Source organism: Dendronephthya gigantea, unplaced genomic scaffold (genome assembly GCF_004324835.1).
Source record: "Dendronephthya gigantea isolate DGI-Jeju-01 unplaced genomic scaffold, DenGig_1.0 000131F, whole genome shotgun sequence".
Lineage (NCBI taxonomy): Eukaryota > Metazoa > Cnidaria > Anthozoa > Malacalcyonacea > Nephtheidae > Dendronephthya > Dendronephthya gigantea.
The window spans coordinates 167473-195338 of NW_021163141.1; the positions used below are offsets into that span (position 1 = coordinate 167473).

Sequence of the window (27866 nt, forward strand, 5' to 3'; positions counted from 1 at the left end):
TGCTGCAATCAAATGAACTATAAAATCGTGCACGAAAATGCATCCATGGTCTTTATTTATTATCAAATTTTACATAAAAACAGAGAAGCCTGTTTACATTTTTGTGGATTTTCTTTCGTATTTTTTGCTTTTTACATGGGATTTGGCTACGTTATGAAACAATCTTACTACTCGCTCTCGTGGTTTATGGTGATTGGCCATCTCGGACTACAACAGTCTACATATGTGGTATGTTTTTTAAATATTTTCATCTCTTTACAGCGTATTATTTTTTTATTTCGCCCATTTTTAATTACAATATAAATTATATACAAATATCAATAGGTTGAGTAGCTAAATCAAATATAACTAAAATATCGTAGACGTTGCAATAGAAGTCGAGTTTTTGCCTATTTAGGCGATAAAAAATTGTATAATCGCTATAAGGTTTGGCTGCGAAATGTTGTAAAGTACAGAAAATATATACTAATATAGTCATGCGAAGTAGCAAATTTATATACGCACGTTTGCCTTACGGCCGGAAGTTTGTAACTATAATTTTCTTACACATTTCTTCACGTAATACAAAAAATATACAAAATTTGCCAACTTCGTATTGCTATATTTTTTACCGAAGTTCGCAACTAAACTGCAATTATACTAATGGATGCTTTTTTAGGCCTCTACAGATTGTGCAGGTGCATAAATAATTATTTTAATTGGCGATATTTTATTCAGTAATAATTAGTGCAAAATTAGCAGTACGGAACATAAGCCTAAAAGTTGCTTCCTGTTACTCAAAAAAGCAAAAGTTGCTGCTCGAAACCAGAGCAGTTTTTCAAGTTGCTTAAAAGTTGCCGAGCACAATCCGTAAAGGCCTAGCAAATATATGTTTCTTTAATTCTTAATTGTTGCCAAGATCTGAAATTAGTCGATAGCGCACAAGGTCCATAATTCTTTATCAGTTTATAAAACTCTTTGTTTAATAAAGGTGTTTAGGAACCTAATAACTCCATTAAGGTTTTGTCTGTTCAAAAATTCCAAGTACACACTTCTTGCCTTGCCCTGAAAAGAGTTAGAAGGTCCAAAAATTATTTTTGTCCTTATAGAAAGAACGCTTTGAAAATTTTTTAAAACCATTTATGGATTTTGATCAACTTTATTACTATGCAGGGTGTATCAGAAAAATGAATGTACAAAGAAAATGAGAGGTTGAAAATCCAAGTTCATTTAAAGAGGTGAAAGTTTGGACCCTTTTGTGCAATGTATCGCAATTTCAGAGAATTTGATAAACATTAAGTCCACCCCGAAATTTCAAAATTGGACTTTTTTCCCGTTTATACGTGAATATATTTTTGAGATACGGGGTGTCTCAAAGAAAAGTACCTATCTTTAATTCAACATAATTTACAAACGAACTAAAAAGAATTACAATCAAATAACCATTAGTTGAGTAATGTCTAACGTAAAGTTTGACATATTACATATGAAGTTTGAACGAGTAGTTTCCGAGATATTCGCGTTTAAAGACACAGTATACGTTCTGAAATTTGTCAAAAATCAGCAAAAAATGGCCTGCTAAACTTGTTTCAACAATACTGGTTCGTGACATGGTTTCTTGTAACTTATTTTCTAGTTTTTTGACGTACAGTTATACGTCTTTCAGTTAGAATTACGTGTATATGCCTTAATTACCTTGATTAAACTGGGGTTCAGTTTGACGTCTTTGTCTTGAGTCTAAAAAAAGTAGGGAAAATAGTATATATACAAAAAGATAGAAAGAAGATAAATTTCTGCGATGATGTTTTTTGGGCTAAATTGTTTTTAGTGTTTATGTATATAGCTACAGCATTTTCTTTAAAATCAACTTATATTTTCATTTTGGCCTTGCCACTTGCATGCATGGACTAAACGGTTCGAAAAACGTTAACAGGGCTCCCAAACCGTTTTGTGTTTGGCTTTTGAAATCTTGCATGTGCAAAGTAAAATACTAATTAGGTATCTAACAATGTTATGGTTTATTCACTATGCTTAAACAGAAATAATTTTGGGTTTGATTTGGATGATTTAGGTTTGGTGGAACGAATACATATTAAAAGCTATCGGTAGCCTTGCTGTTTCCAAGCAGTTTTCGTTTTTGGTTTTCTATATTCCATGCACGCATTCGTATGCAGTTTTGCTTTCGTTTACTTACTTGAACCAGAAACATCTTCGCGATGCAGACAAATGCCACGTGATTCACAATCGAGAAACGCTCGTTAATGTGCGAGACTCCCAAATAATCTGTTACTGGCCTAGAGCAAATTGAAGCATTCGGTAACTCAAATAAAGCAACAAAAAATGAACGAAAATAGGTCAAGCAGCTGCATGAACTGTCCCCGTCACTTGACAGACTCCATAGTAACGCCATGCACGGAATCTTACATATTGGCTAACAAGGCAAATACGGACGAAATTCATGCTTTCTGAATTCGGTAGAATAATGTGTATCATTGACAAAGCGCTGAGACGTGTATAAAGCAGGCCCTGGGACGATATCTCTGCCGCGCGCCGAGGCCAGTTGTTCAAAGCTGGGTTTGCGCTATTTTAATCCATGCATTGTTTTGGTTTCTGCTTCTGAACCGCTGTTCGTTTTAGAACCTTCCTTTACAAAATATGGCTTCTGTCGGTCCAGAAAATATTTATGGAAAAAGATATTCAACTTTGTGAACCAGTCAAAACATCAATCAGAAAGTATTCTTTATTCTGACGTCAAACGACACACGTCAACACTTTAGCTATAGTTGTCAACCTGTTACCTTGGAATGCTGTAGCATAAGGACTTGGCTCGGTCTTCAAAGGCTTTGTTTCTCCATATCGTATCCGATATATCCAAAATATATTGATTAAATCGTTTGAGACTCTCAAAACCATCCAAAACGTCTCCGTCGGCACTGTCTTCTTGAGCTTTCTTTAGGGATTCGAAGGCCTCTTTGTAACTGAAATATGTTGAAAATATACACATAATGTAGTTAGTGGATAATCCTTGCAACACGAGCAGCGAAACCTAATGTACTAAACGCATACGGCTTTACAACGCGACAACTATCAATATAACCTCATTTTGATTATATTGCATATATATACAGGCGTCGTCAACCCCGGCAGGCAGGATGCTGGGCATTGCAGACAGTGCGTGAATTTCCACACGTCGATTTTTTAAACAGTAAATTGTAAATGCGCGAGCATGAATGGACCCTAAATAACTAATCACTTCAATAAATACTTTTATAAGTGTGAACTTAGTACTATCTTTCGAGTGCATTTTCGACGAACATAACAGACTATAAACGGAAAAAAGACCACTATAGATCTACAATAGCCTAATTTCCTGGCAATATTTACTATTAATTCACCATGGCCGAACACAAATAAAATTCGAATGCACAATCAGCTACACTTAAAAAAAGGGTATAGCTAAAAAGTCGTGAGATGCGTACAAGAAATGAGATACGATAAGAACTGTCAAAACAGGCATCACTGAACAATCTCTATTTTTATGAAGAAGACCATACACAAGTGTTTAATAGCATCATTTTCAGTAAACGTTCTAACTACGCGAGTATTGTTTACCTATATAGTATAATTGACCGTAACGAAAAAGATGGCGGCATGTACGTTTTACCATAATGCATTGCGGGCATTAAGAATGATTTACTGAAAAAAGAAGGCAAGAAAAACTCCTAATGACGTGAAATTTTAACACAGCGAAGAAAATAACTTCCTTTTTTTATGTCTGTCCTTTAAAAGACGTCATTTCGCTTTTTTAAACGATTTCCGACCACAATGCATTCTGGTAAAATGTACATCCGCCATCTTTTTTTGTTATGGTCAATTTAGAATGCAAGATTAACTTACTTTACAATAATATTGCAAAGCCTTGACACGGCCATTGGATTCGAAGCAAAGAGAAGACGGTAGACGATGGCTCCCAATGGAATGTGAACAAACTTAATGGCAGGATAATGACAATGTAGTGCGGACACCTAAAATATTTCATATATGCAGTACATTACAACTATACGAAGCCATGCTGCATTATTCAATCATACAAAAACATACCTTTTCAAAGAAACATAAAGCACAATGTTGTAGAAGAATGTTATCTGAGTCCACCTGAGAAAAAAATGAAACGATATCCTACGGTTATTATTAGTTTACACAACCAAGAACTAAGAACAGCAAATTGGTTTGATTAAACTTTGCCTGAGAATATCTCTGACCATGGTGCATGTGTCTATATTATAACTAAACGAGTTTTCCATGCATGAGAGGTAAAATAGACGTTTTAAGCCAACGTTCTCACCTGAAAAGCAACAGTGCAAATTTTATTCACGAACCCAACAAGCTCTTTCATTACTAAACATATTTTCCGTGTTCCTCGTTCAGACGTCGAAAGATCATTTACACTGAAGAGAAAATGTAGCTCATGAGCGAACTGTATAACTCGAGTAAGTGAAAATATATAATATAGGGATTAAGACGGTTGTGAAAGTGCATATTCCCGGATGAACAGTAAAACAATGTAAGGCAATGAAACAACAGAAGACATTTATGCATAAAATATTCTGCCTGCGCACCCCCCGAGTGCATCAAAGTGTTTGTTATTCGATTGATTACGCATTCTTGTTCTGGTTACGTGCTTTACGAGCTTTATGCATGGCACTTAATCGCGGATTTGTTTGCATTGCTGCAAGCCGTGGTATTATTTACTGTCTTTATGCAAAGCAGTAAAAAATTCTCGTAACTGCACACTATATAATCTTCAAATGCGTACCTGAAAGGCGTCGCTGAAGTACTTTGCGATTCCTTGTCCTCCTCTTCATTAGAGTTTGATAAAGTAGAACGTGCAAGATTTAACAGCATTTCGGTAAAACAGTTAATAACTTGGCACTAGAAATAAAAAAATTTCCCGGCACCATATTTAACTTTCAAAACACTTTTGGAATCGACTTATGGCTGTGTACAGACAGGAGTTTTAGAAAGTGCTATAGGAAGACGTATAAAAATTAACGATGGAACAAAATTGTATCCACTTTTTTTGGTGCTAAATGCAGTTTGAAGGTCGTACGAAGAAAATCTAAAAAAGAACACCTAGCATAATTATATATTTTTGTAAGAGGTCTTGGAAAGGAGATATACACACGAGACTTTCAGAAGTAATTTTCATGAAAAGTGCAGGAGTAATTACCACTGCGCGTTCAGTTGCAGACTCTGGGTTAGGCAAAATAAATCACTACAGCTCGAAATCGTAATCGGATTGGTAGATTTTTAAATAAAAATATTCATTACAAATGCATGACCAATTGCGTTGTTATTAAGGTATTTTGAATTTAAAATGAAGCATTTTAATTTATTCTGCCTAACCCTGGATCCGCCACTGTGCGCGTTTCAGAGACTTTCAAAATTTTTACGATTTTACGAAATCTTATTTCTTCAATGAAGTTCTTTTGGGGATGTTTAGAAATGTTTTAGACGAGAAAGTGTAATAGGCATGAGTAGGATAACGTTAACAAACGTGCTCCAACTACTTAATAGAGTACAATTGCATACCTTAAACTCCAGTGATGAACAGAAGAACAACTTTCGAATAGGCTCGAGTATCAAATCATTCAATTCTTCAATAAAACAGAACGCAAATGAACGACTTTCTCAAAAAAAAATTCTGTGTTAACGATTTAAGAGCAGTTAAGGTCTCAGGTGACAGACACTTACTTTCAAATGGTCTAATTTGAAGATGCGATACGAGTAAAAATATCAATGTTTGATAGTCCACACCATTCCACGTAAGCAAATACTGCGTCAAACACGACTCAAGAGATGAGAGTGGCTTCTGCCAAAATAACAATATAACGCGATGATTTGATAAATATGGACTCCATAGGACTTGTGTGTGTACATTAATCCTACTCTTGCTTAACCAGCCTCACAGTATTCGCAAATTTTGTGCCTAGTACAGTGCAGTACAGTTCAATACAATACAGTTCAGCTCAGAGCAGTGCAGTACAAGAGAGTTCAACATTGTATAATAGTGTATTTTAAAAGTGTAGTGCGTTATAGTACAGTGAACTATGAAATAACAGTACGGTATAGTCTATACGATGAAGTATTGTGCACTAAAGTGATGAATCTATGAGTATAATACAGGGGAGTATAAATGAATTACAGTGCAGTGTAGTTTAGCAGTTATTTTCCGAGGCTTGGAAGCGAGAGCCCTCCTACGTTCAATTCTTGTCATCGTTCCATTTAGAACAACGTTCATGGCGATTTGGCCTTGTATATATGTGCAATGTTAGAAATAAGCTTTGTTAGAAAAACAGTTCAGTATAGTATTAATGTGTATCTTAATCACTTTACCTGATAGAAGTTTACAAAGCTTAAAAGGTTTTGCAAGAATTTAGTCACTCGTTCACTTGTCACGCCTGATGGAGCGCTGATCAACTCTACATTTAATAAAAACATCAGGTAAATTTAGTAATTAAAATATAAATTTGTATAAAGCGTTATATTGAGTATATTTACTAGAAATAACTGTTTTAAAAACGATATAATAAATAAGTGTTGTTACCATTTTTATAGCTAAGTCGAAGTCGATGAAAAAATAATCCACTTAAAAGAAGCTATTGTATACGAGCGCAAATTATTTAATTAACGAACGTAATTATTGGATACAAAGGTGGATCGGGCGTTTAGCTCCGAATAAGGACAACATTTTCGTAACTTTCGGAGTTACTTTTCTTCAGTGGACCTTTCTCATGATGAGGTCAAACATGGCGAGCTTGTTACACGATGTTTACTTCGCTAGTTAGTTATTCGAAGCCAATCAAACTTTGTTTGACATTCGTTTCTCGCGTTTGACATGATTATGAGACAGGTCCATTATTCATGTTTATTTTATAGTCTGCGAGCTTGTTTTGATATGTACAATTCATTATTGTACACATTGTTTAATATAGGTAGCTTTGGAAAATTCGTAGTTAATTGGTTTTACATGCAATTGTCACGTGCTCATAATTGTTCTTTTTGGTACGAAGAAGCTAATTAAAATCTGGAGTCGCCAATGACGCTCGTTTTTAAACCACGGTCAATTTCAAATCACGTCGTCAAAATAATGGAACAGTATCGAAAGCAGACTACTATGAGTTCCAGCACAGTTCACGTGATTATATATGAGTGTATATATTGTACCTTCATAAAGAGCTTGTTGCAACCAGAAGTCTAACCGCATCACAGCAGCTTCATCCTGCGAGACTACAAGAAGATGTTGAAGATAACGTGATTCCAGAATACTTCCCATTTGATTTGGAAACTATAATTAAGAACAATACAGTGAAAATGTGAACTTAAATGTAATATAATATATCAACCGATCGAGATTACCCGTTTTAAAACACACAATGAGATATGTGTGAATGCGATTGTCGATTGTGTCTAAATTTCGTTGTTGATATCACGCGTATTTCATGAGAATATAAAACTTTGGCTGAGTTTGGTTGTATTCAAAAAGCTTACTAATACTCATTGAGTGACACAAAAATTTTGTTTTTAATTACCAACGTAAAGACCTTTCTTAATCAATGCAACTGGGCAAGCTAAACAATTACCTTGACCACGTCCACGGTCTAACCGAAGTTGCTACTAGACCGAAGGTTAGATATAGATTCCTAACGTGGATAGTCAAACTAATTTTTCAGCTTGCCCCATGTTTTTAACTCAGGGTAGCACCATCACAATATTAGAGTCCATACTATTTCTTTATAAACAACCAAGACCAAGTTGAAGAATAAAGATTCAAGTGATCATCCATACCTCCAGTTTATCAATATGGGTCAGGAAATCTTTAAAAGTTAAAATCTGTTCAATTTTTATTTTCTTGTTTTGTAGATCATCACCAATGTTTTGTACATATCCCTGCGATGAGGGAACGATGACGTCTTTTCGCCGCCTTTTTGCCGGCTGTTAAAAAGGGGGAGAACGTCTAAGGCTGGTTTTCATATGTCATAGTTTGTTATAACCGTTGAAATTCAGTTTTTATATTGGTCGAATTCCGCACAACATTGAATTTCAATTGTATTAGTTGTAAAATCATGTAGGCCATGAAATTATTTACCGATCCATCATTTGATGAAACCATGCATTTGAAGTCATAAATTTACTTAATAACATACATGTTGAATTAACAGTTAATGCTCTATGTTCTGAATGCCTCTAGTGTGCATCATGCATCATATATAATTGAGAAGCTAAATGACGTCGTAATGCAAGGTTCCCAGTAAATTTTTAAAAACATCTCGACAACTAAGACTGAACACAGAAAAAAAATTCAAAGGAAGTAAATACGCGGTTTTTTTCCATCTTACACGATCACTACGATTAGATATGATTCCTACCATGGGATATATTTGAGGTAAAACATTCATCTAACTTATATCCTTTTATAAAATATACCCTATGTATACATACCGGTAAACCTATGATAGGATCATTGCCCATTGTTGACAATTTTTCTTCAGTTTTGTCAGCTCTTGATGCAGATTTAACATTCCAAACAATGTCTAACCATTTGGTATCTTTTCTTTTGAAAAACGCCTACAAGATGAAAGCTCAATGCAATAAAATACAAACATTGATATGCAAACATCATGACATGCAGGTCTAATGCTCCAACATGTTCAATGTTTCGACGTTTCGAAGGACCTCCTCTCGACCTTTAATGAGAAATATCCCATAAAGATGATGAAAAAGAAAAAATATGACAACGACAGGCAAATTTAAAGCTGAGTAATACGGAAAAGAGGAAGATAGTCCAAGCAGCAACTTTATTCAACTGACGTGACTGAAAAACAGAGATCTCGAAGACCGTCTCCTAGCTGCATGGGTAGATGTGGTGATTCAAATGAAAAAACAAGAGTGAATAAATGAGCAGTGATTTAAAGGAACGAATTATGTATCAGTACACGTAGACTAACTGAATTTTCGTGCGATGGTTGTTGAAGTTTGTTTTAAAAAATTCTCTCATGTGCATCATACGTACAAGGTTTCCTCGACAGGTTCGGGAATTTGAGGTCTATAAATACAGTTTATAAAAACAATCTATTATATCTAATATTATTATAAGAATTGTACCTTTTTGATCTTTGGAACATTGACTGAAACCAAGTAAGGTGCGTGAATTTTATATAACGATAGAAGACCAATCAGATATGATTGTTGTCCCTGGAAAAAACAGGAACAATTATAGATCCAATTATTACAGATGCATGCTGTATAGCATGCAAAATAACATATAGCTACAAGTTATACGATATAACGTACCACTTTTCCCAGCAGATCTAATAACTTCCTTATTCTGAAGGGTTTGACTTGAAAAAAGAAGATAATGGAAAAATCAGCTGAAAGGTATATCATTCTCTTAATTACTACCATTACGTTCAACTAGCTGGTCAATGTTTCGTGTTTGTTCACGTTTCAAACGTTACGTTTCTCGAATGAAACGTGCTGTTTTGGTAAATGTTATATGTTGTTTGCAAAAAAATATTATAAATAAATAAATAAATAAAATAAATAAATAAATAAATAAATAAATAAATAAATAAATAAATAAATAAATAAATAAATAAATAAATAAATAAATAATTATAAATATTCCACTAGGTGAACCATTCAGTAATTTGATGACGACCCTTGTAAGCTTATGTATACTAGCTCGGTAAAAAATAAGCTTTTCTCATGATGCTAATATCCGCAATTTGTGAAATTTTACCCGCGGGGCCGGGCCTGCCCTAGCTACGCCTCTGGGTATTTTTAATCTGATCTTTAAACAGTTATAACAATAGAAAGAGCAATTTTCAAGAATCAAAAAACCATGCAGAATAAATTTAGGCCAAAATAAAACCCCACTTCAGAGGTCTTACGCGAATGAATTATAAAAAAAGTACCAAAAAATGACGCCATATTCGTCGTAATAAGAAAAGCTAATTACAGCCAGCAACTGTTGTATTAATTTGAATACAAATATTAGCAACTTACCATCCTCTTTTTGTGTCATGAGGTACAGAAAATGACATATGTAAGGACACTAAAGAAATATAGATTGCATGTGATATTCATTTCAGAGTCGTAATTCGGTCGATGCTACACATGTGAGAGAGACATGCTAAATAGAGTGAATGCGTTGTGTAATTAAACGGATGATTCACGATAATTTCGATTTTTCAACCAAATGTCTGTCGTCTAGAAGTTAATGAGTTAATGAGGAAAAATACATCTGCTTTTATACAGAAACAAGATATAATATCTTTGAAAACAGAATTTTCGAATTCATTGTTGTACTGGAAGAAAAAAACGTTTCAGGCCCTTAACCATAACTATCTTTAGACATCATTCATAGAAGATATTCCAGATGAGATTATGTTTAATAATCCAAAAAATGGTATAAAAAGGTTAAACAAATTTCTTCACTGGAGTGAATTTAACATTAATTGAATATGAGGGCCTATATATACAGGTACACTAAATTATGGAAAACTCGAGTAGTTAAACTGTTAAAGTGAAGTAAAATTTTACGTCACACTAAATAGAAATCGCGCAGCTGTACATATCAAATTTTTCATTACATAACTTGTTAAAAACTTATAATTGCTGCAAAACCTCTTTAGTTCTTCTTTTGCGGTAATCGTCTAATTACTGTATGACATAAAAAACCAGTTGTATATGCATATAGTTATGATGCAATACTATAGTTATGATGCATAATAAAGAAAGAAATATTTTCGCGTAAAGATTACGCTTGCTAGGTTAATTGTAGACACAAATTCGAGACCTTTCACGCGCACAGATATCAAAGAGTCGGAAAAAATTTTACTCGTCGAATTGTAACAGACGAATGAAAAGCGGGCGCGTATTCTTATACACTATACAATTGTAAAGGCCCTTTTACACTTGCAATTTTTGCTGCGATTTTCTCCTTTTGATAGATGTGTACAAGTGAATTAGTTAACTAATTACTCGTTCACATCTATCAAAAGAAGAAAATTGCACATAAAATCGCAGCAAAAATTGCAAGTGTAAAGGAATGCGCGACAGAAGAACACGAAAATGAATGTTTCTACATGAAACTGTAATAAACATCTAATACCAGAGCCTCGTTATCCAAGAAAAGAAACAGCATCCCATACAAGCAATGAACTGTCTCTTTGTCATTGATCCATTCATACGCCATTATAAGCCATTTGAGAAATGACATCTGTATAAATGTAGAAAAATAAATAATGAATTTTCACGATTAAAAGCATACGACAAACATGTGGATTTTTTCGTTTTTGATTTATCTAGACCTGAAACAAAGCAGTTCTGATTTAGAATGTTTCAGAAGCAACCTCTTAACTTCGTCCAGGGAAATGTTCACACTCTAGGGAAAACAAAACTCACTATTTCCCTCGGGAGCATACATTAAGTTTATAATATTACAGAATTTAGAAAAATATCTGTGCAGATGAGTTGTTCTGCAAAATGCCAAATATTGTATGTATTTTGAAAAAATGGTAAATAAATGTTCACAATTCTATAAATGTTGATAGCCAGATATGCAGCCTATGAAACAATTTCCTTCATGACTGCAAGGATGGAATTAAGAATGGTCAAAGCATTACCTGGATGTTAGTGTTGATGGCATTAGCACACAATTTTGATATAAGATCCACAACACAATCAGCAGTAATTTCATCTCTTGGAATTAAACACTTGATAATCTGATTGACAACTCCATCAGCTATTATTGGAATAACACAGTGATCAACATACTAGATTATATACTGATATTTTTGGATTATATACTGATATTTTTGTTGGTTTTAGAGTAATACCAAGCATCAGCTGAATTAGTAGTACCTATGGTAGTACTCATTCATTGATCATCAGCACAATCTAGGGGCAATGTTTAATGGCATGGGAGGTACTGAAAATTCAGAGCCTGACCAATTAAAAATTCAGGCTGAACAAAGAGGCTGACAAAGTTTCTAATTAAGTTTCTTCAACACAGCTTTACTTACTAAATTTCTTGCTTGTGGAAACTTTGACAAGCTGAGTGATATGTTCTTCAGTTAATCCTTCTTGCTCAGCTTTACTTTTTAAGATATCCAATACTGAACTACCATCATTGCAAGCTGGAGGCTTTTTCCGCACTGCTTCTTCTGCTCAGTTCAAAACAAAACAGGGTCAATCAAGTTGCTGTAGCAAAATTTGTATTCACAAGTAATCAATTAACATATCAGATAAGCCCAAGTTTTAAGTTCGGAATGGGGATGATGGACAGAATTTTAGTGAAAAATCTATTCAAACTTGTTAACAATCACATTTTTGGGATGCACTGTCACAACATTGTCCAGACAATACAGGTGCATTAGAAAAGACAACTTGAACCATTAAGGGGCAGTGTAGAAGCCAGAAGTTTCATGACAGAGAGGGTATGTTTCGCTAAGGGGGTATGTTTCTCTATTGAATTTATTTTCATGCAGAAGAATCAAAATAGTTTACATGCTCATATGTGTGTATGACAAGGTTTACGCAATGTAGGTATTATATAGTATAATATATCATAAGGTAGGTATGTGCACATATAAATTGACGTATTTTCAGATTGTACATGTCAATATTGTGATTGAAGTTGCATACCTTAGGATATTCAAAAAATACATTGCCTGAACATTGTCAGACACGCATATTAGGCTTATTAGCATGTAAACAGTGGCGTAACTAGAACGATAATTGGGGGGGTGTGAATATTTATATTTCCAGTTCTGCCCTACAGATTCTTTTGTAATTGCAATAGCTTACAATAGAAATCCGTCGGGCAGAACTGAATATATGAATAATCCCCCCCCCCAATTATCGTTCTAGTTACGCCCCTGCATGTAAATTATAGACAAGTACACAGTGGCGTAGCCAGCCCGAAAATTTAGTCATGCTATGCTAATTTTTTGGTGTAATTGACTGCGAAAACAATGAATTTCTAAAGAAATTAATAATGTTAATAACATAAAATTTGCATAGCATGACTAAATCGTCAGGCTGGCTACGCCACTGCAAGTACATAAGCATGTAAATAAATGACATAATGTGTCTATTTAATCAAAGCGTGCATTCTTATTTGGAATAAAAAATAAAACCATTCGCCATTGGGCTGCCTATGGTTCATGTATTAAATTATTTAAACCCCTTATGTCAAACTGCAGACTGATGATTACATGCGCATTTTGCACTGAAATTACACATTTTATGCACTAAAACTTTAATGCATGCCAGCATCATCAAGTTTTTACCAAGGTACAGATTATGTACCTTTTTGCAAAACGTCAACGCACTCGTCCAATGTTAAAATGTCCTGATCACCTTCAGTTCCACTCATCAAATCATCCGCCATTTTATGACTTTCGCGCCAAAAGCAAAAGCATCTTTCTGGGGGGGGGGGGGAAGTAAATAGAAATGCCAATTTCAATCGAAATGAAACAGATAATTATTGAATTATTGAAAGTCTTGTAGACTTTCTAAAAAACACTAAAAAATAAAAACTAGATTGGAGATTTTGGTTTAACTGTTCCTACGATGGCTCTTGTGAACGCGAAATGGAATTATGAAATTATGTAATCAGAAACACTTCATTTACCTTGTTTTTACCAGATTTCCCCTGAGATTCAAGTGGAAACATCAAATCATTGTGAATTTGAAATTAGAATTTCTTTTCAATTTGTTATTTTGTTTACGTTTTGTCCTGTTGTTTACTTGTTTTTGTTTTGAAATGTACTGACTGTTATGGAAACAATTTGAGAATGAAAATATTTTGTAGAAAAGTCGCCCGAACGAAGATATGAGAATGATAGGCACAGCGCCAACAGACAAGAATTGAAATTCTGAACTGTCTGCTAATTACCATGCCACGTTACAGATTGCAATCAAGGCAAGACGATGTATTTGATAATCCAGGCCTAATCAATAAGGCATTTTTATAATACATGATACTCAATTCTGTAACGAGTATCCTATAACAGGCTGCAATGCATTTTCAACTTTTGATATCAGCTTGGCTTACTGTTTGCTTAGTGGCTGTCACCAAATCCACAAATCCTATTGTTGATCAGATTAAAGATTTCAAATCCTGGCAAGGTAAATCATCTTGTAAGAGTGTGAGCACGTTGTTTGACATCCAAAAAAGATTTACATGGCAGTTGAGTCGTTTAGCTGGTGATAAGAACAGAGTCAAAGATTTGTTGGCTCCCCAGGTCACAACCCTTCACCTTTTTCTAAGGGAATTGAATGACACTAAATATGCAATATTTTCTTCCTTCAACTTTTTGAGCAAACTGCTCAAGGAGGATTACAAATCAATCCAGGATGTAAAAGGAGGGATTGCGTCAAGGATTACATATTTTCAAAATGAGATTGGCCGTGAACAAGAGTTGTTTAATGGGATTTTGAAAGCCGAAAAGGAGTTGGATGCCTTTGTTAAAGAGAAAGAAAAACAAAATGACACCACTAATTCCCATTCTTCAAAAATGCAAAAGTATGTTGAAGAAGTTTTAAGTGATGTTTCTAATGCTGCAGATAAACTTGAAAACTCTCTTGAAGAAAATGCCTATTCGAAGCAAGTTGGAGGAGCATATGAGGTTGTTCTCAGAATGAGTGAGAATGAAGAAGGAGATATCATGGACAGTAGTGAAAACAATTACAGCCAGCTATTAAATGATCAGAACAAATATGTGATGACTACGTTAATCGATTCAGGCAGTAATTATTTTGTTCTGTCAAAACCAAATGATCCAACCTTGCCACATGAGGATAGGCACCTCATACAGAATGTTATTAGCATCATAATTGTTTCATTTCTCTTTGCACTGGTCTGCAACATTTTTCACATGCCTACAATGTTTGGGTTTGTTCTTGCAGGCATGATTCTAGGTCCAACTGGCATAAATGTTATTCAGGTGAGTCTTGCACTAATAAAATGGTTGTAGCTATTATTTTATTATACACTTAGTTGCTAATTATGACATGTAAGAATATATATTATTTTGTGTTGTTTGGTTTGTAGCAATGTAGCAATAATATTGTTAGATCATGTATGCGCATGTACACAAGTCTACTCATAATAATAGACCATGTAGACTTGCGTACATGCGGGAGCACTACAAGAAACTTTTAAGAATTTGAAAACTGAGGCAACATTAAGGACTATCATAATATAGTCAATGGACTATCAATCAATCAATAAGACCATTCAATTGCCTTCTATCAACAGAAGTTCTAGTGATTCAAAAAACAACACACTGGTTGGTTTGATTGCCTGTTATTAACATAAATTCCAAATTTTTTTATGTTTAGTCTGTGGTTCAAATTGAAACACTTGGGGAGTTTGGTGTTTTTCTTATCTTGTTTTCACTGGGACTAGAATTCTCTCCTGATAGAATCAAAAAGGTAAGTTCTTATATTCAGTTTAATTTCAACTGAAAAAACAAATTAATTTATTTTTACCATCAAACCTAAAGAAACTTGTCTAGCAAATATAATTTAAAAGTGGTTATTTCAGTAAAACCATTTGTTTTCTAGAAGAAATTACTTATGAATCAATCACTTATGAATTTCCCTTGAAGGCATTAAGTGTACCTTATTTATATATGTTGTATTAATTCATTTGCACAGCCTAGCTGCATCCTCTATTTCTTGATAAAAAATGCTCGAGATTTATTGCAACAAATGAAAAATGATCAAGGCACAACTACAAATGTTAAAAAATAGAATATTCTATAGAATTTTTCAGCAATAGTGCATTTACTATTGAAAATAGTCATCTCGTAGTCAGAAAAATCTTTTACCTTTGATTAAGTTACCAATGCAACGGTCTTTAGGACTGAAAATAATTCATTGTTCTCGATTGTAACCAAACTTTGGACCAAAATTTATGTAAAACAAAATGGGTGAGCTACAATCCAATATACGTTACAGAGACACAAACAAGTCGTTTTTTCGACCAATTAGGAAGAATGCTCATTCGGGGGGTATTTATAGGGAAGACACTTGGAAACGAAGTAGCTTGTTTAAATTTATTCTCTGGGTCCATTGTTTAAATGTTACATTTTGGGTGGTTACACGAGGAGAGCACAATCTTTCTGAATTGTAAAATTTTATTCACTCACAAAAGAGCTCGTATTATTAGGTATGGAAGGTGGCAATTTACGGAAGCACGTTCATAATGGTCACGGTGGTGTTTTGTGGCATCGTATGGGGATCATTTTTTGGTATTCCCACCCAACAAAGTTCATTTGTTGCGGCATGCCTTTGTTTGTCCAGCACACCACTTGTAGCAAAGTTTATTTCCTCCTCAGAAAAGGCGTCGCTGGACTTTGGTGGCGGAAAACGTAAGTTACAGTATTGAGACACGTTTCGATTGGCCTTTCCTTTTTAACTGAGCGATACAAAAGTAGAAGATAAAGTAGATACAGTGAAAACAACGTCAGTGAAGACGTGCATGTTTTAAAAGATGCAATGCATTATCCTTGTTGATATAGCTACTGTAGCTATACATATGTCAACAGTGAATACGAGTGAAGATAAGCGAGGGAGGATGTTAATGGTATTTATTAAGACCCTTTAAAAACCTCTAAAATTTACCTACATCGAGTGAAGTGCCAAAAATCATAATGCATTTACCCTCACCTATTCCCGGCATTAACATCTTATACACATTAACCACGCTTGCTCTTGCCAGCTATGTACATACCTCTGTGGCTCAGTGGAAAGACCATTGCACCGGCATTGCCGCAAAAGCGTATTTAGGTTCGATTCCTGCCAGAGGACCTACAGTATAGTTGACTGTTAGTTGACTGTTCATCAACTGTTCCCGGCTTGAATTTGAAGTGTGTATAATTCCACTTGAAATTAAGACTCTTTAAAAAACCTCTAGAATTTATTAATTGATTAATCATACTTCGTAAAAGTTTAACCTTGATCTATGATCCATTGTCTGTAAAGGAGAACTTAGTTTTTTCCAAACGGACAAACTTGTTTGTGCATCACTACAGGCCGATTGAAAGCTTTGAGGGTTGGTAAAAATCCCCCTGACAGGTATTACAGGAAATACCGCCATGAAAACTTTATGAGAGGATTGAGATCTCCCACTCAATGAGTTTGAGTTTGAGTGAGCTTTTAAAATACAGGCGTGTGTATTGTGTAAAGTTTTTTTTCTTTGTTAAAATCACTAATTTTTGTATTATTTTTTCGCAGATCATACTAACGGCGACGACTACGCAGGTCCGTTACTTGGTATTTTAATCATGCAAGATGTTCATTTAGGATTTCTTATCGCTATTCTTCCTGCATTGGCTGGACATCACGGTACCCGAAGCGCAAGAGTCATAAAGTCTGGTTTAGTGCACGATCTCTTACATGGCATTAGACATTCAGGTACATAATATATACTGTACAATATACTGTACATATATCTTTGCAGCATTATCATTTTCTCTTGAAGTAAAAACATAGTTTGCTTCGCCGCGGAAAGCGATTCAGTTGGTTTTCCACTAGGCTGAATTTTTAGATTAAAAAAATCATCCGATTGAAAAATTCCGCCTAGTAGAAATTCGCGATTCGCCTACGAGATGCGAATTTTCTGTTTCTTGAAGCAAATAAATTCAATTTTGGAAGGAGATTTCGAGAGCAATGGGCTCCAGCCAGGTCAAAATGTGCTATCCTTCACTAATTATCAAGAATACCATAATTATATAACACGATCAAGCATCGCGTTGGCGGATCACGTCCGGTGTGTGTCGGCCTTTCTTCCATGAGCATTTTTTCTCACCTATTTTTCTTTTCAATTGCGACTGCTGGAGTATATTATTTCTACCCGATTGTTCACAATTCAAAAGCAGCAGTCGAACTATTTCGCGTATTGCTACATACAGACAGGGCGCGATTTTTAAACGTTTTTTATTTTCCAAAAGCAAATTTTGACCTATCATAATATTCTTGTAGCTTCCTTAACGACAATACTTTTTGACTGCTCTGTCGTACATTGTCGTACATAGTTTCCAAATTTTGCTTCCAGAATTTAATTTATATGCTTCCTAAAGCTGAAATTTCGCGTCGATTGACCCTGGCGAATTATTCCCTGAAAATCTCCACTCTGAGGTAAAATAATCTGTGCGTGGTTTTGGAACACATGCATGCATCGTTTACTACAAAATCCCTCTGGTTGCAAGTGCTTAGGCCGACATATTCTGTAATTTTTGTAAGTTCGATCTCGATTTGCCTTCCAGCTTTGCACCCTCCTGCGGGGGCGAGCGAATGTAAAACCTGGGTAACAGGTTGCTTTGCTATCCCGAACAATACTAAAAAGGGTTTGTCAAACAACTACCACGAAATAATGATGTTCACTGTATGTTCGATAGATTTAGAAGACGTTGGCTCAATCTGAAGTGTCCGATTATTACAAATTGAGCTGTATTTTTTGTTTTAGAGGAGACAGTTCCTGCCGGCTGGCTGATGATTGAACTGATGCTCGCCCTACTTGGTGTCCTTATGTTTGGGTACCTCGTGTCCAAGTATTTTTTGGGTAAATTTTTAAGGTAATGTTTCATGCGATTAAATTGTAAAACTTATTGTCGTCTTTTCCAAGATCAGTTTTCCCACCTGGCAATGTATAAGAATAGCTTATTGCCTAAGGGCAACGCGGGAAAATCAAGTAGTCAAATTTTTGCCACTTTAAAGAAATACCAGATTTTATCAAACAGAAGTTCTCTTTCAGCAGGTCAAGCCGTAATTTGTGCACAGCCTAGTGAGTGCAGTTCAACCTCGTACCTGCGACGGAGGTTGAGTACAGTTCAACCTCGTAGAATCGCACGGAACGTATTTCTAACCTGATTAAGAACGTCACAAAATGTCCTTAATTTCATCTTCGGGCGTTTTGCAAATGTTATAGACAAAATAAAGTTTTGAATATCATTAAAATGCTAATGGTAAGCAGGTTTTTTTTTCTAAATTGTAGGCAGTCAAAATATCGCTGAGAAATAAATATTTAATGGCACCTTTAACTTTACAATATATAAGCTAGAGTCACTCTTGGAACAAAGGGAAACCTATTCAATGTTTTTTCTGTTTAACTTTTCGAAAAGTCATTGTGTTGTTTACAGTAACATATATTCTCAATTTTAATTTGTTGGAAATGTATTGCCTGAATAATTTAAATAGGCAGCCACTAGTAAAATTGTTTTATCTAAATGATATAGGTGTAGGAAGTTGAGTAACATTGGGAAAGGTTACGGATGTTGTACAAAGCACCACCATCCCATGGACACATTATTTCAAATTGCTTTAAAAGTTATATCTGCTCTGCTCCGCTCTTCACTGCCCGTTCGTTCAAACTGCAGGCCTATGTTCAGTAGTTTAATCATACACTCACTGTATTGAGCACAATTAGCCTTTCTCACGATGACGAATATGCCGCCATTTTTGGGGTACTTTTTTCAAAAACCGTGAGTGTAAGACTTGGTAACGGCGACTGTCTTTAATCTTAGGCTGAATTTATTCTTCAAATGGTCTGTTTATTCTAAAAAAATTGCTTTTGATGTTTAAACATAATTTTTAAACCCATTTCAGTAAATTGAAAGTACCTCAAAACGTCATCGTGAGAGAGGCTAATTAACTATATTATTATACATTCATACTGTATTCGGTCGAAACCCTACAAGTAAATCTCAATATCCGGTTAAATTTCATATTTTCACCAGTTGTGACGTCATACCGAGGGATATTGATTTTTTCGATTAAACTGAACGAAGTACGCAGCACTGCGGCAGCAAAAGCTCGCGAAATTAAGAATTCAGAATGGCAAAACAAATAAAATCATGGCGTTCAGAGATTCGCCACATTATAAAACGAGGAAGAATTAAAATGTAACGGCTTTCGCGTGATATATTTAACAGTTATTCTGCGAACTCGAGTCGTATATGAGCTGATAGCCGTAACACAAACTTTGTCGCCCTTTCGGTGCATTTTGGTGTGATATTATCAACTAAAGCTTGCATTTCTATTTCACTCAACCTCCCAAATCTTTCAGCCATTTTGTTTACTTTCTCTACTAGACAGATATGAGCTAATATCTGTCTAGTAGCCAACCAATGAAATTGCAGCATACCTCATATCTGGCGCTTGTGTATATAATAACAAGAATTATTCAGACATGCAATAATTGTATACTAGAGCTATATTAACACAGTGGACACACTGTAAATATGCGACTGTCAGCGCGGAAGACTAAGCCTGCATGCAACCCAAAAAATGAAAATAATAATAATCGCGAAACCTCGACTCGACTACTACAGGTAGTCCGACTGTAATAACGTTAAATGCATGTTCAGAAATAATCAGCAGGTGTTGCGTATTTGACGGATCCCCGCGAATATAGATGCTGTGATTATTTTGACTAATAATAAAGCATTATTTGACCAACATTTAGCATTGCAAATTATTTGGGGGGTGTCCCATTCTCTGGTAGCCACTCTCTGGTTGCGCCCCACAACATTGGATGCTATAGTTCGGTTACAACTATGTTCGTGGGGTGCAGCGCAACATTGTTCAGTCCTGTTGGATTTTCATCAACAGGGAACAGTTACTTCTGCGTTTTTAGCTGTATGTGTAGGACAGACATCTTGTTTAAAACAATTAAGAAGATTCTTGCTTTTCCTTAAATATCTTTTTTAATTTTTATCTATTTAAAGGTATCTTCAAAGTAGAGAAGACGGCCATTTGGAGTTGTTAGCACTCGGCGTTTTAGCGTTCTGTTTTGTATTTCTTCAAGTGAGTTGAACTTTCATTGGACCATATATAGTTATATGTCATATAGGCGTACAGGCCTAAAAGATTTGTAATAGATCAATGCATTTGTTTTTCATATTTAGCTAACTGAAATTCTTGGAATTTCAATGGAACTTGGATGTTTTATGGCTGGGACGATGATCAGCTCTCAGGGTGAAGCTGTCACACAAAAGGTTAGTGGAGCATTGTATATTATATAAAAACTTACTGGCGATGGTAAAAATAGAAACTTCAGCCCAACATCCATGCCCATATTTATTAGCCATTGATGAGCAGCCTTCGCCAGGATATAAAAACGAATCCTTGTAGCCACATATTGTTTTCAATAGTCATGCAAGATTGCCATTGCCAAGGTCATTCATTGGTATGAAAATTAAAAGAAGGGGGCGGGAAGATTGTAGAATCAACAAATGATACCTTATGTTGTACATGACAGTTTGATTATTGCGTCATATGCAAACAAAAATTACATACTTCTTTTCACAACGAACATATGATTTAGAACGTAAAAGTGAACGACGACGGCTTATAATTGTGTAAAATGAATCTCATAGACATAGTAGAGAAAAAAATAAATAATTAAAATTCCATGCAGAGACGTTTTTAAGAGACGTCGTGTATTAGTGGCCTGTTCACAACGACAAACCCACCTCCTACTTGCAAATTTGAATTTTTTACTGTCTTTGTTGACGTTGCCGTTTTCAGTCATAAGTTCGCCCACTGGTTAATTCGCTGCTAAACCCTCCCCAATTTTCCTTTTCTTCTACTTTAATTACTTCGTATTTATTTAGAAAGGCAAAACAGGTATAAATAGACTAGAGTACATCAATCATACTTAAGGAGATATTCGCTTCTGTCCTGAGTTTTTTAGCCTTCAATCATATGACAAATACTTTGGAGTAAATAAATAATACGATCTGTTTAAATGATATTATATATAATATTGATTGTCCTGAATAAAAACTATTCCAACGATTGGTTATCAACGGGTTTGCTATATATGGTCAGCGGCAAAATCCCATGATGAAATTCAATATATTTTACGATACGAATTCAACCACAACACAAACCGCTACGAAAAATTACCAACGAAATCAATAAAAATCTAGGTAAAAGACATGGTATTTATAACTAATGTCGTAAATACCAACCATTGTCGTAGATCGTAAATATCAACCATTCATTAGCAGTATTTTTTTTTGTAGTTGAATATTTTATTGGAGCCAATAAAAGATGTATTTTCCTGCATTTTCTTCGCTTCTATAGGTATGTTAATATAATAGTATTGTGACGCAATCTGCGCGTAAGCTATCCTCGTGGTAGTGCAATTTTTCCGCATTTTGAAACACAATGGTTTGCATCACTCAACATCCCAAGTTCATAGCTCTTATAGTGAATTAAAACATAAGGCTGGTTTTCATAATATTATAATTTGTCATAACTTGTCGTAATTCACATGTCGTTAAACGTAATTTGTTGTAATTCGAATTATACAACGAATTACGACATGTGAAATACGACGAATTATGACATATTGTGTCATATGAAAACCAGCATATATATATAGCATTCATCAGTTCCATAAAAGGTTGAACTTTCCGGAGAATATTCTGCAAAACTAAAAAGAATTATGTTCCCAGCAGCTTTCCTTTTTCCACCTTTGGCTATGGAGTGAGCCAACTTTACCAATCAGATATCACATATCGCAAGCATTGTGAGGAGTAGCTAGAACCTGGTGCAACAAAATTTTCGGGGGCATGAGAAACTTTATGGCAAAGAGAGTTATGTTAAGGGCTGTTTACATGAGCTCGGTTACCCGAGATTCAACGAAGCGTGAGATTATTTTAAAGTATTGAAATGAGCAGATCATATGATCCTGGCAGTCGTATAATCACCACAACAATAGCATGTGTTTGTTTGGTGTCATAAAGACTTATATCAAAACCTCAAAGTCCTCCCTCGCTTCGTTAAATCTCAGGTAACCGGCACCCTAAGACTTGCGAAATCAGTGAAATGGTGTCGTAAAATGATTGCCATACAGTCAAATTGCATGTGTGACAACGTGTGACAACGCCGACAATGCAAACTTAAATGTATCTCCCTAAGCGATCCTGAATATTGTTTTTCCAAAAAATATGCAAAGAACGCGATAATTAAACAAAACGTTTTGTTAATTATAGGGTTTTACCCCGAGCAAACAAAAGGGGTCGATTGGGTTATTTTATTGTTTCATTGTTCTATTGTATTGTTCTCTATAATTTATGAAGATTTTCAAAACTTTTTTCGTCGCTTTTCTTAGCAAACTAAAATTCTCATTTCGTTTACTTTCGTGCACGATAACTCAAAAAGTAATAAAGCTAACTTGATAAAATTTTCTTGGTTGGCTTTAGAGACATTTGCATGGCTCTGAGGTGAACTAAAAGTTTTGTATTCCGTTCAGTCTAAGTAAAATTGCGACTGGTTATTTCAGATTAGATCGTAGAAGTTTTATATTTATAGTCTCTAAAACATTTAATGCTGGACAAGTTTTATTTATTCTATTTCAGCTCCGAGGCAAAAATATTTAGAACTAAATAAAACCAATTCCGTCGTTCTAGAGTTAAAACCTAGTTTGTTATTGTGCATGTTTCCAAAGTCGTCTATTTTCCACCATTGGGTGTGTCTGGTCTGGGTAACTATAGTGATTCCTACAAGTATTTTTTCACTCAGAGTAACTTGGCTTGCAATATGGCATGAAAAGATTTTTTACTTTTCAAAATTAAATAAAATTTTTTTGTATTGGACCACCTTATTTTTCACTTTTATATGCTCGCTATGTGCTTCAATCTGCCGTGAATTCTTTTCGACGAGATGCAAACGCTCGCGACGTGAGGCCTTCAAAGGGAAATCACCAGTCGAATCCTCTTTCCTATGTTTCCATAATCTTCTTAATTTTCGAGATAATTGAGAATAAATATGTCCGTTTTTCCCCTTCTTTGGATATTGGTATATCTATCGTAAAATATGCATGACGTCATGACAGGAGTAGAATTATCTGGTATTTTCACTTTCTTATTGCATTCATTATAACACAAATCTCCTAAATGTCATATCTAATCGCCTCACAAATATAAAATATTTGGCGCTTGTAATTTCTAATTTTTATCAATGTCTTTACTGTGTTGTGTCTGCCCTGTTGTGACATAACAATTAGATCTAATAACAAAACAAGGGAGCAGCTGGGTGATGCCAAATACTTCAGTGAAAATCTGGACAGGGATTTAGTGACTATATATCACAAAAATCCTTAAAATATATGCATGGGGTTTATCTTTAACTCAAATTTCTCGAGAAGGGGGCAATATATATACTATGTACGGGAAATTTTAGTAATTAACCCACGAATATTTTGTTATTATAGGTTTACATGTGTTTCCAACGTTTCTTTATGATCAGCTGGCTCTCATTACAACGTTAACTCTCGGCGTTGTAATAATAAAGGTTTTTTCAGATTTGTATTTTTTTACACTCGGCTATCTCAATGCACGCGCAGACTGTAAGTTAGAACATTAAAGGTTGGGTACAGTACGTAATGTAAACAAAGTTTTATTTACATTTTGAATCTTCTTTCAGAATTTTCAGAACTTTCAGAATATTTAACATGCACGCTTTTAGTTCGCTATTAAATGAGAGAAAGTTCATGTTCAGAGATATACAAAACATGCGAAATTTGAGCAATTTTGAGACAGGTAGACTACGCTGAAGCGACTGTAACCCCCCATTAATTTTGTAAAACGATAAAATCGTTGCGTGGCAATTTCGCGCTTCACTCAGGACTGAAGTCTGATGATTATCCACAATCTTTTCTTTTCTTTCGACGTTTAAACACCGATCGATAGCAAATTATATTAATTACTCATGTGCAGTCTGTTTCTAGCGTTTAAAGATACCAATGGCAATGGAAATTTTCAAAAGAACCGTGAACTATAGATAGAGTTAAATATGTCTTCCATATCAACCTGAGCATTATACATAACTCGTATTTACCATGCAATATTAATCATAATTTTTTCTTACAGTTCGTCGTTGCCTCCTCGGTTCTTCGCTTTCTAATGCTTCAACCAAGGAACGTGAGGTTTATTATAGCTGCAGGTCTCGCTCAAGTCAGTGAGTTTTCGTTTGTTCTTGGAAGTCGAGCGCGACGACTGGGATTGATAACAAGAGAGGTATGTTACCATCACGTCATCATCTTTTTCAGCTGAAAACACAGCACTACGGGACTTGAAATTCTCCTGGAAAATATATCGGGAAGTCCTTGATTGAAAAATGTAACTTCATTCACTTTCGCGTATTAGCATCAAAACCAGCATTTAAAGTACATTTTAATATATTCTGGCGTTCTTTTGCGAAACTGGATGGTCGGATCAAACTCTCTGAACGAAAGCTATTTGCAGAAAATGTTGTGTTATGGGGAAATAAGCCGCGGCTATCGCAAATTTTTACATCGATTCTTTTCCCTGAATCGGAGCAAAATCTTAGAAAAATAGACTTTTAAAGCATTGCATTAGAGCAATAATATGCCTAGTTTGTTTTCTAAAATTTTGCTATATAGTGCTTTTATGCTATTAAAAATTTCAGACTGTTCAGTATGCAATTGTATTAAATTCAAACCTCTTCATATTGGGTTTCTTGCCAAATATTTCTTAATTTATTAATTCATTTTACTCGTTTTTCAAATGTCAGCGCAATAGCATGATAAATCTCAAATTAAGATAATCCATTCTTCTCAATGCTGTCAGGGGGAACAACGAAAGGAGCGAGATTGATCTATTTTAAAGCTACATACCTTGGTTTTCACTTGCGACAAAAGCGTGTGAGGAACAGGAAGACAATAGGCTGGTAACAACATATATATAGGCACAAGGATAACTTGAAGCTTAGGCCATTTAAAAAAAAAATTCCTGTCTTGAGACATTTGAGCCGGGTACGTTTCATTTGTATTTTCACTTACATTTTGAAGACTCTTGACTAATTTACATCACTTGCCAAATTAGAATTGCATTGCAAGTTGAAAGATTCCACAAACAGCAGCCATCGCCGATCGTTGGTGACATATGAGAACCAGACGTAACAGCTTGCTATGAGCAAACTAATAGCGAATAATTAAAGAGTCTAAGATTTATTTTATTCATGAAATTTCTCTCTTTCTATTTTTGGCGACATGAAGTTCTTACAGGGGGGTAACTAGAGCGATAATTGGGGTGAGGGGGTGTGAATGTTCATATCTTCAGTTCTACCCGACGGATTTCTTTTGTAAGTGCAATAGTTTACTTGAAAGGCTATATATTTGCTGGAATATCGCAGCAAAGTACGAAATTTACATCAGTGAAAATCCGTTGGACAAGATAAGCCATGTGGCCTTATTGAGAGTCAACTAACGCAAGTTATGCATGGCAAGTTTACTAACATAGACTGAACAAACATGAATAATGAAACATTCGTAATGCGATATGCGTGGGTCCTTATGCTCCTCATTCCTCTCCGCTGTGTAGTCAACGGTCCTGGAAACTGTCTTCTGTAAAATACATTATATGTAGCATGGCGCCATTTAATTAAGAAACTTTGCATATAAAGCCAAGTTGAAAATCATGGCATGCTGCAGATAAGATAACGAGATGCGATTCAAATTAACTTTGCTATGCAATCATAATACGGGCTGCTTTTTTGTACGTACGCGTGTACGCATGTAAAATTTAAAATCATTAAGTGATACTTATAAGATCAACGATTATATAGATGCTAAGGGTTAGATTTTGTTGAAGATTTGTTGGGGTTTTTTCTGCCATAAAATTAAATATACAACAACTTAGAAGCTTTTAAGCTTTTACGTGCGTGTATATATACGTACGTGCAAATAACGCGACAGTGGAGAGCAGCCGTAAAGCTTAACAGGTCTTAAAATAACGGACAGTTGTCACAGTTAATGACCGGTCAAGTTCGCCACAATTTGTCTATAGCATTAATGTTGACCGCGCCTGGAATTGTGGAGGTTGAATTTATGTATTGATGCATGTATGGCCACAAGTTAAGCAGACTTTAATAATTGCCTTTCACCTCAGTGGTTCCCCGTAACCGCGGTAACAGTGTTCGTTATTTCGAGGCCTGAGACATAATCGGTAAAATCCGACTGCATATTGAATACTTTGTGGCCTAAAAATACTATTTTTTCGCTTTTTTTCAGATATATTTAATCATCTTAAGCGTGACTTCACTAAGTCTCTTTATTGCGCCATTATTATGGAAGGTAGCACTATGGAGATATGGTGGAAGACGTATACATGCGCCTTATATACTGGTCAAGATCATAACTGTGCTATTTAATAAACTAGTGCAACTTTTTCCAATGTAGATTATTTATTTTATTACTAACTGAAAGTCGTCTACCCAAGGCAATTTTTACTGCAATTTGAACGCTACTGCAGACATAAACCTGACTCATCCCCAGTCGCTTACCTGAGGCCGTTTGTATTAACGGCCCTGAACAGCATTTTGCGTTCAATGCAAACTCGCGCTAAATGATTGGAGACTCAGGATATTAATTAACAATTCTTAAAAGTAAAGGCTGTTTTCCACTTCAACCGTATCGTAGCGTAACGTTCTTTGTTTCCAGAGTATTCGACTAAAACTAATTACTTTAAAACAACGAGATAGGCGTTTCGCTACGATATGGTCAAAGTGGAAAATGGCTTTGAAGCGAAACTGCATGCTAAGAAGTTGTTAGTGTGAATAAAGTCTTTTTTAAACATGTCCACAACTTTTAAGTGGATGAATAAATCAATGTTTGTATTGTGAGTGAAATATAAAGTTTTCTATTTGCGACTGTTTAACCGTTCATGAATTTCAAAAGTTTGCAAGTCAATTGCCGCCATCTTGGTTTCATCCAACCATAACGTTCTAATTTTAATGAGCAATTATCGTTCCGGTATATATCGAGTATACTCGAGTAC

The 27866-nt window shown here is 35.1% G+C and overlaps 2 protein-coding genes across 3 annotated transcripts; one reads left to right on the forward strand and one right to left on the reverse strand.

Moving 5' to 3' along the window:
• Window positions 1-93: 93 nt before the first annotated feature.
• Window positions 94-13769, reverse strand: LOC114536162 (centromere protein I-like). The gene is made up of 22 exons (XM_028557513.1): window positions 13682-13769; window positions 13357-13473; window positions 12069-12209; window positions 11670-11788; window positions 11156-11263; window positions 10048-10096; window positions 9334-9380; window positions 9145-9234; window positions 8482-8607; window positions 7828-7974; window positions 7207-7327; window positions 6376-6461; window positions 5734-5851; window positions 5572-5636; window positions 4796-4911; window positions 4325-4427; window positions 4081-4134; window positions 3877-4004; window positions 2778-2957; window positions 2174-2273; window positions 1675-1716; window positions 94-1044 (listed from the first exon to the last, which is right to left on the reverse strand). The coding sequence occupies exons 2-22, from the start codon at window positions 13436-13438 to the stop codon at window positions 946-948; spliced, it is 2121 nt and encodes a 706-aa protein (XP_028413314.1). The 5' UTR covers window positions 13439-13473; window positions 13682-13769; the 3' UTR covers window positions 94-945.
• LOC114536161 (transmembrane and coiled-coil domain-containing protein 3-like) lies at window positions 13753-27558 on the forward strand. 2 transcript variants are annotated; one of them, XM_028557512.1, is made up of 11 exons: window positions 13753-14996; window positions 15394-15486; window positions 16226-16427; window positions 17293-17472; window positions 18524-18632; window positions 20784-20862; window positions 20964-21053; window positions 22086-22146; window positions 24281-24360; window positions 24939-25085; window positions 25659-27094. In XM_028557512.1, the coding sequence occupies exons 1-11, from the start codon at window positions 14070-14072 to the stop codon at window positions 25683-25685; spliced, it is 1995 nt and encodes a 664-aa protein (XP_028413313.1). In that variant the 5' UTR covers window positions 13753-14069; the 3' UTR covers window positions 25686-27094. The 2 variants fall into 2 exon arrangements, with proteins under 2 accessions (XP_028413313.1, XP_028413312.1); XM_028557511.1 differs by lacking the exon at window positions 25659-27094 and adding an exon at window positions 27101-27558 and having other exon boundaries at window positions 13754-14996.
• The last annotated feature ends 308 nt before the right edge of the window (window positions 27559-27866 follow it).

Bases quoted from the DNA above. Each gene is read 5' to 3' on its own strand.
- LOC114536162 (XM_028557513.1), bottom strand. From the start codon at position 13,438: ATGGCGGATGATTTGATGAGTGGAACTGAAGGTGATCAGGACATTTTA. The intron at 12,210-13,356 runs GTACATAATCTG...TGAACTGAGCAG, and splicing joins CGTTGACGTTTTGCAAAAAG to AAGAAGCAGTGCGGAAAAAG. The intron at 4,135-4,324 runs GTGAGAACGTTG...TTTTTTTCTCAG, and splicing joins TTTGCACTGTTGCTTTTCAG to GTGGACTCAGATAACATTCT.
- LOC114536161 (XM_028557511.1), top strand. From the start codon at position 14,070: ATGCATTTTCAACTTTTGATATCAGCTTGGCTTACTGTTTGCTTAGTG. The intron at 18,633-20,783 runs GTAATGTTTCAT...ATCTATTTAAAG, and splicing joins TTTTTGGGTAAATTTTTAAG to GTATCTTCAAAGTAGAGAAG. The intron at 21,054-22,085 runs GTTAGTGGAGCA...TTTTTTTTGTAG, and splicing joins GTGAAGCTGTCACACAAAAG to TTGAATATTTTATTGGAGCC.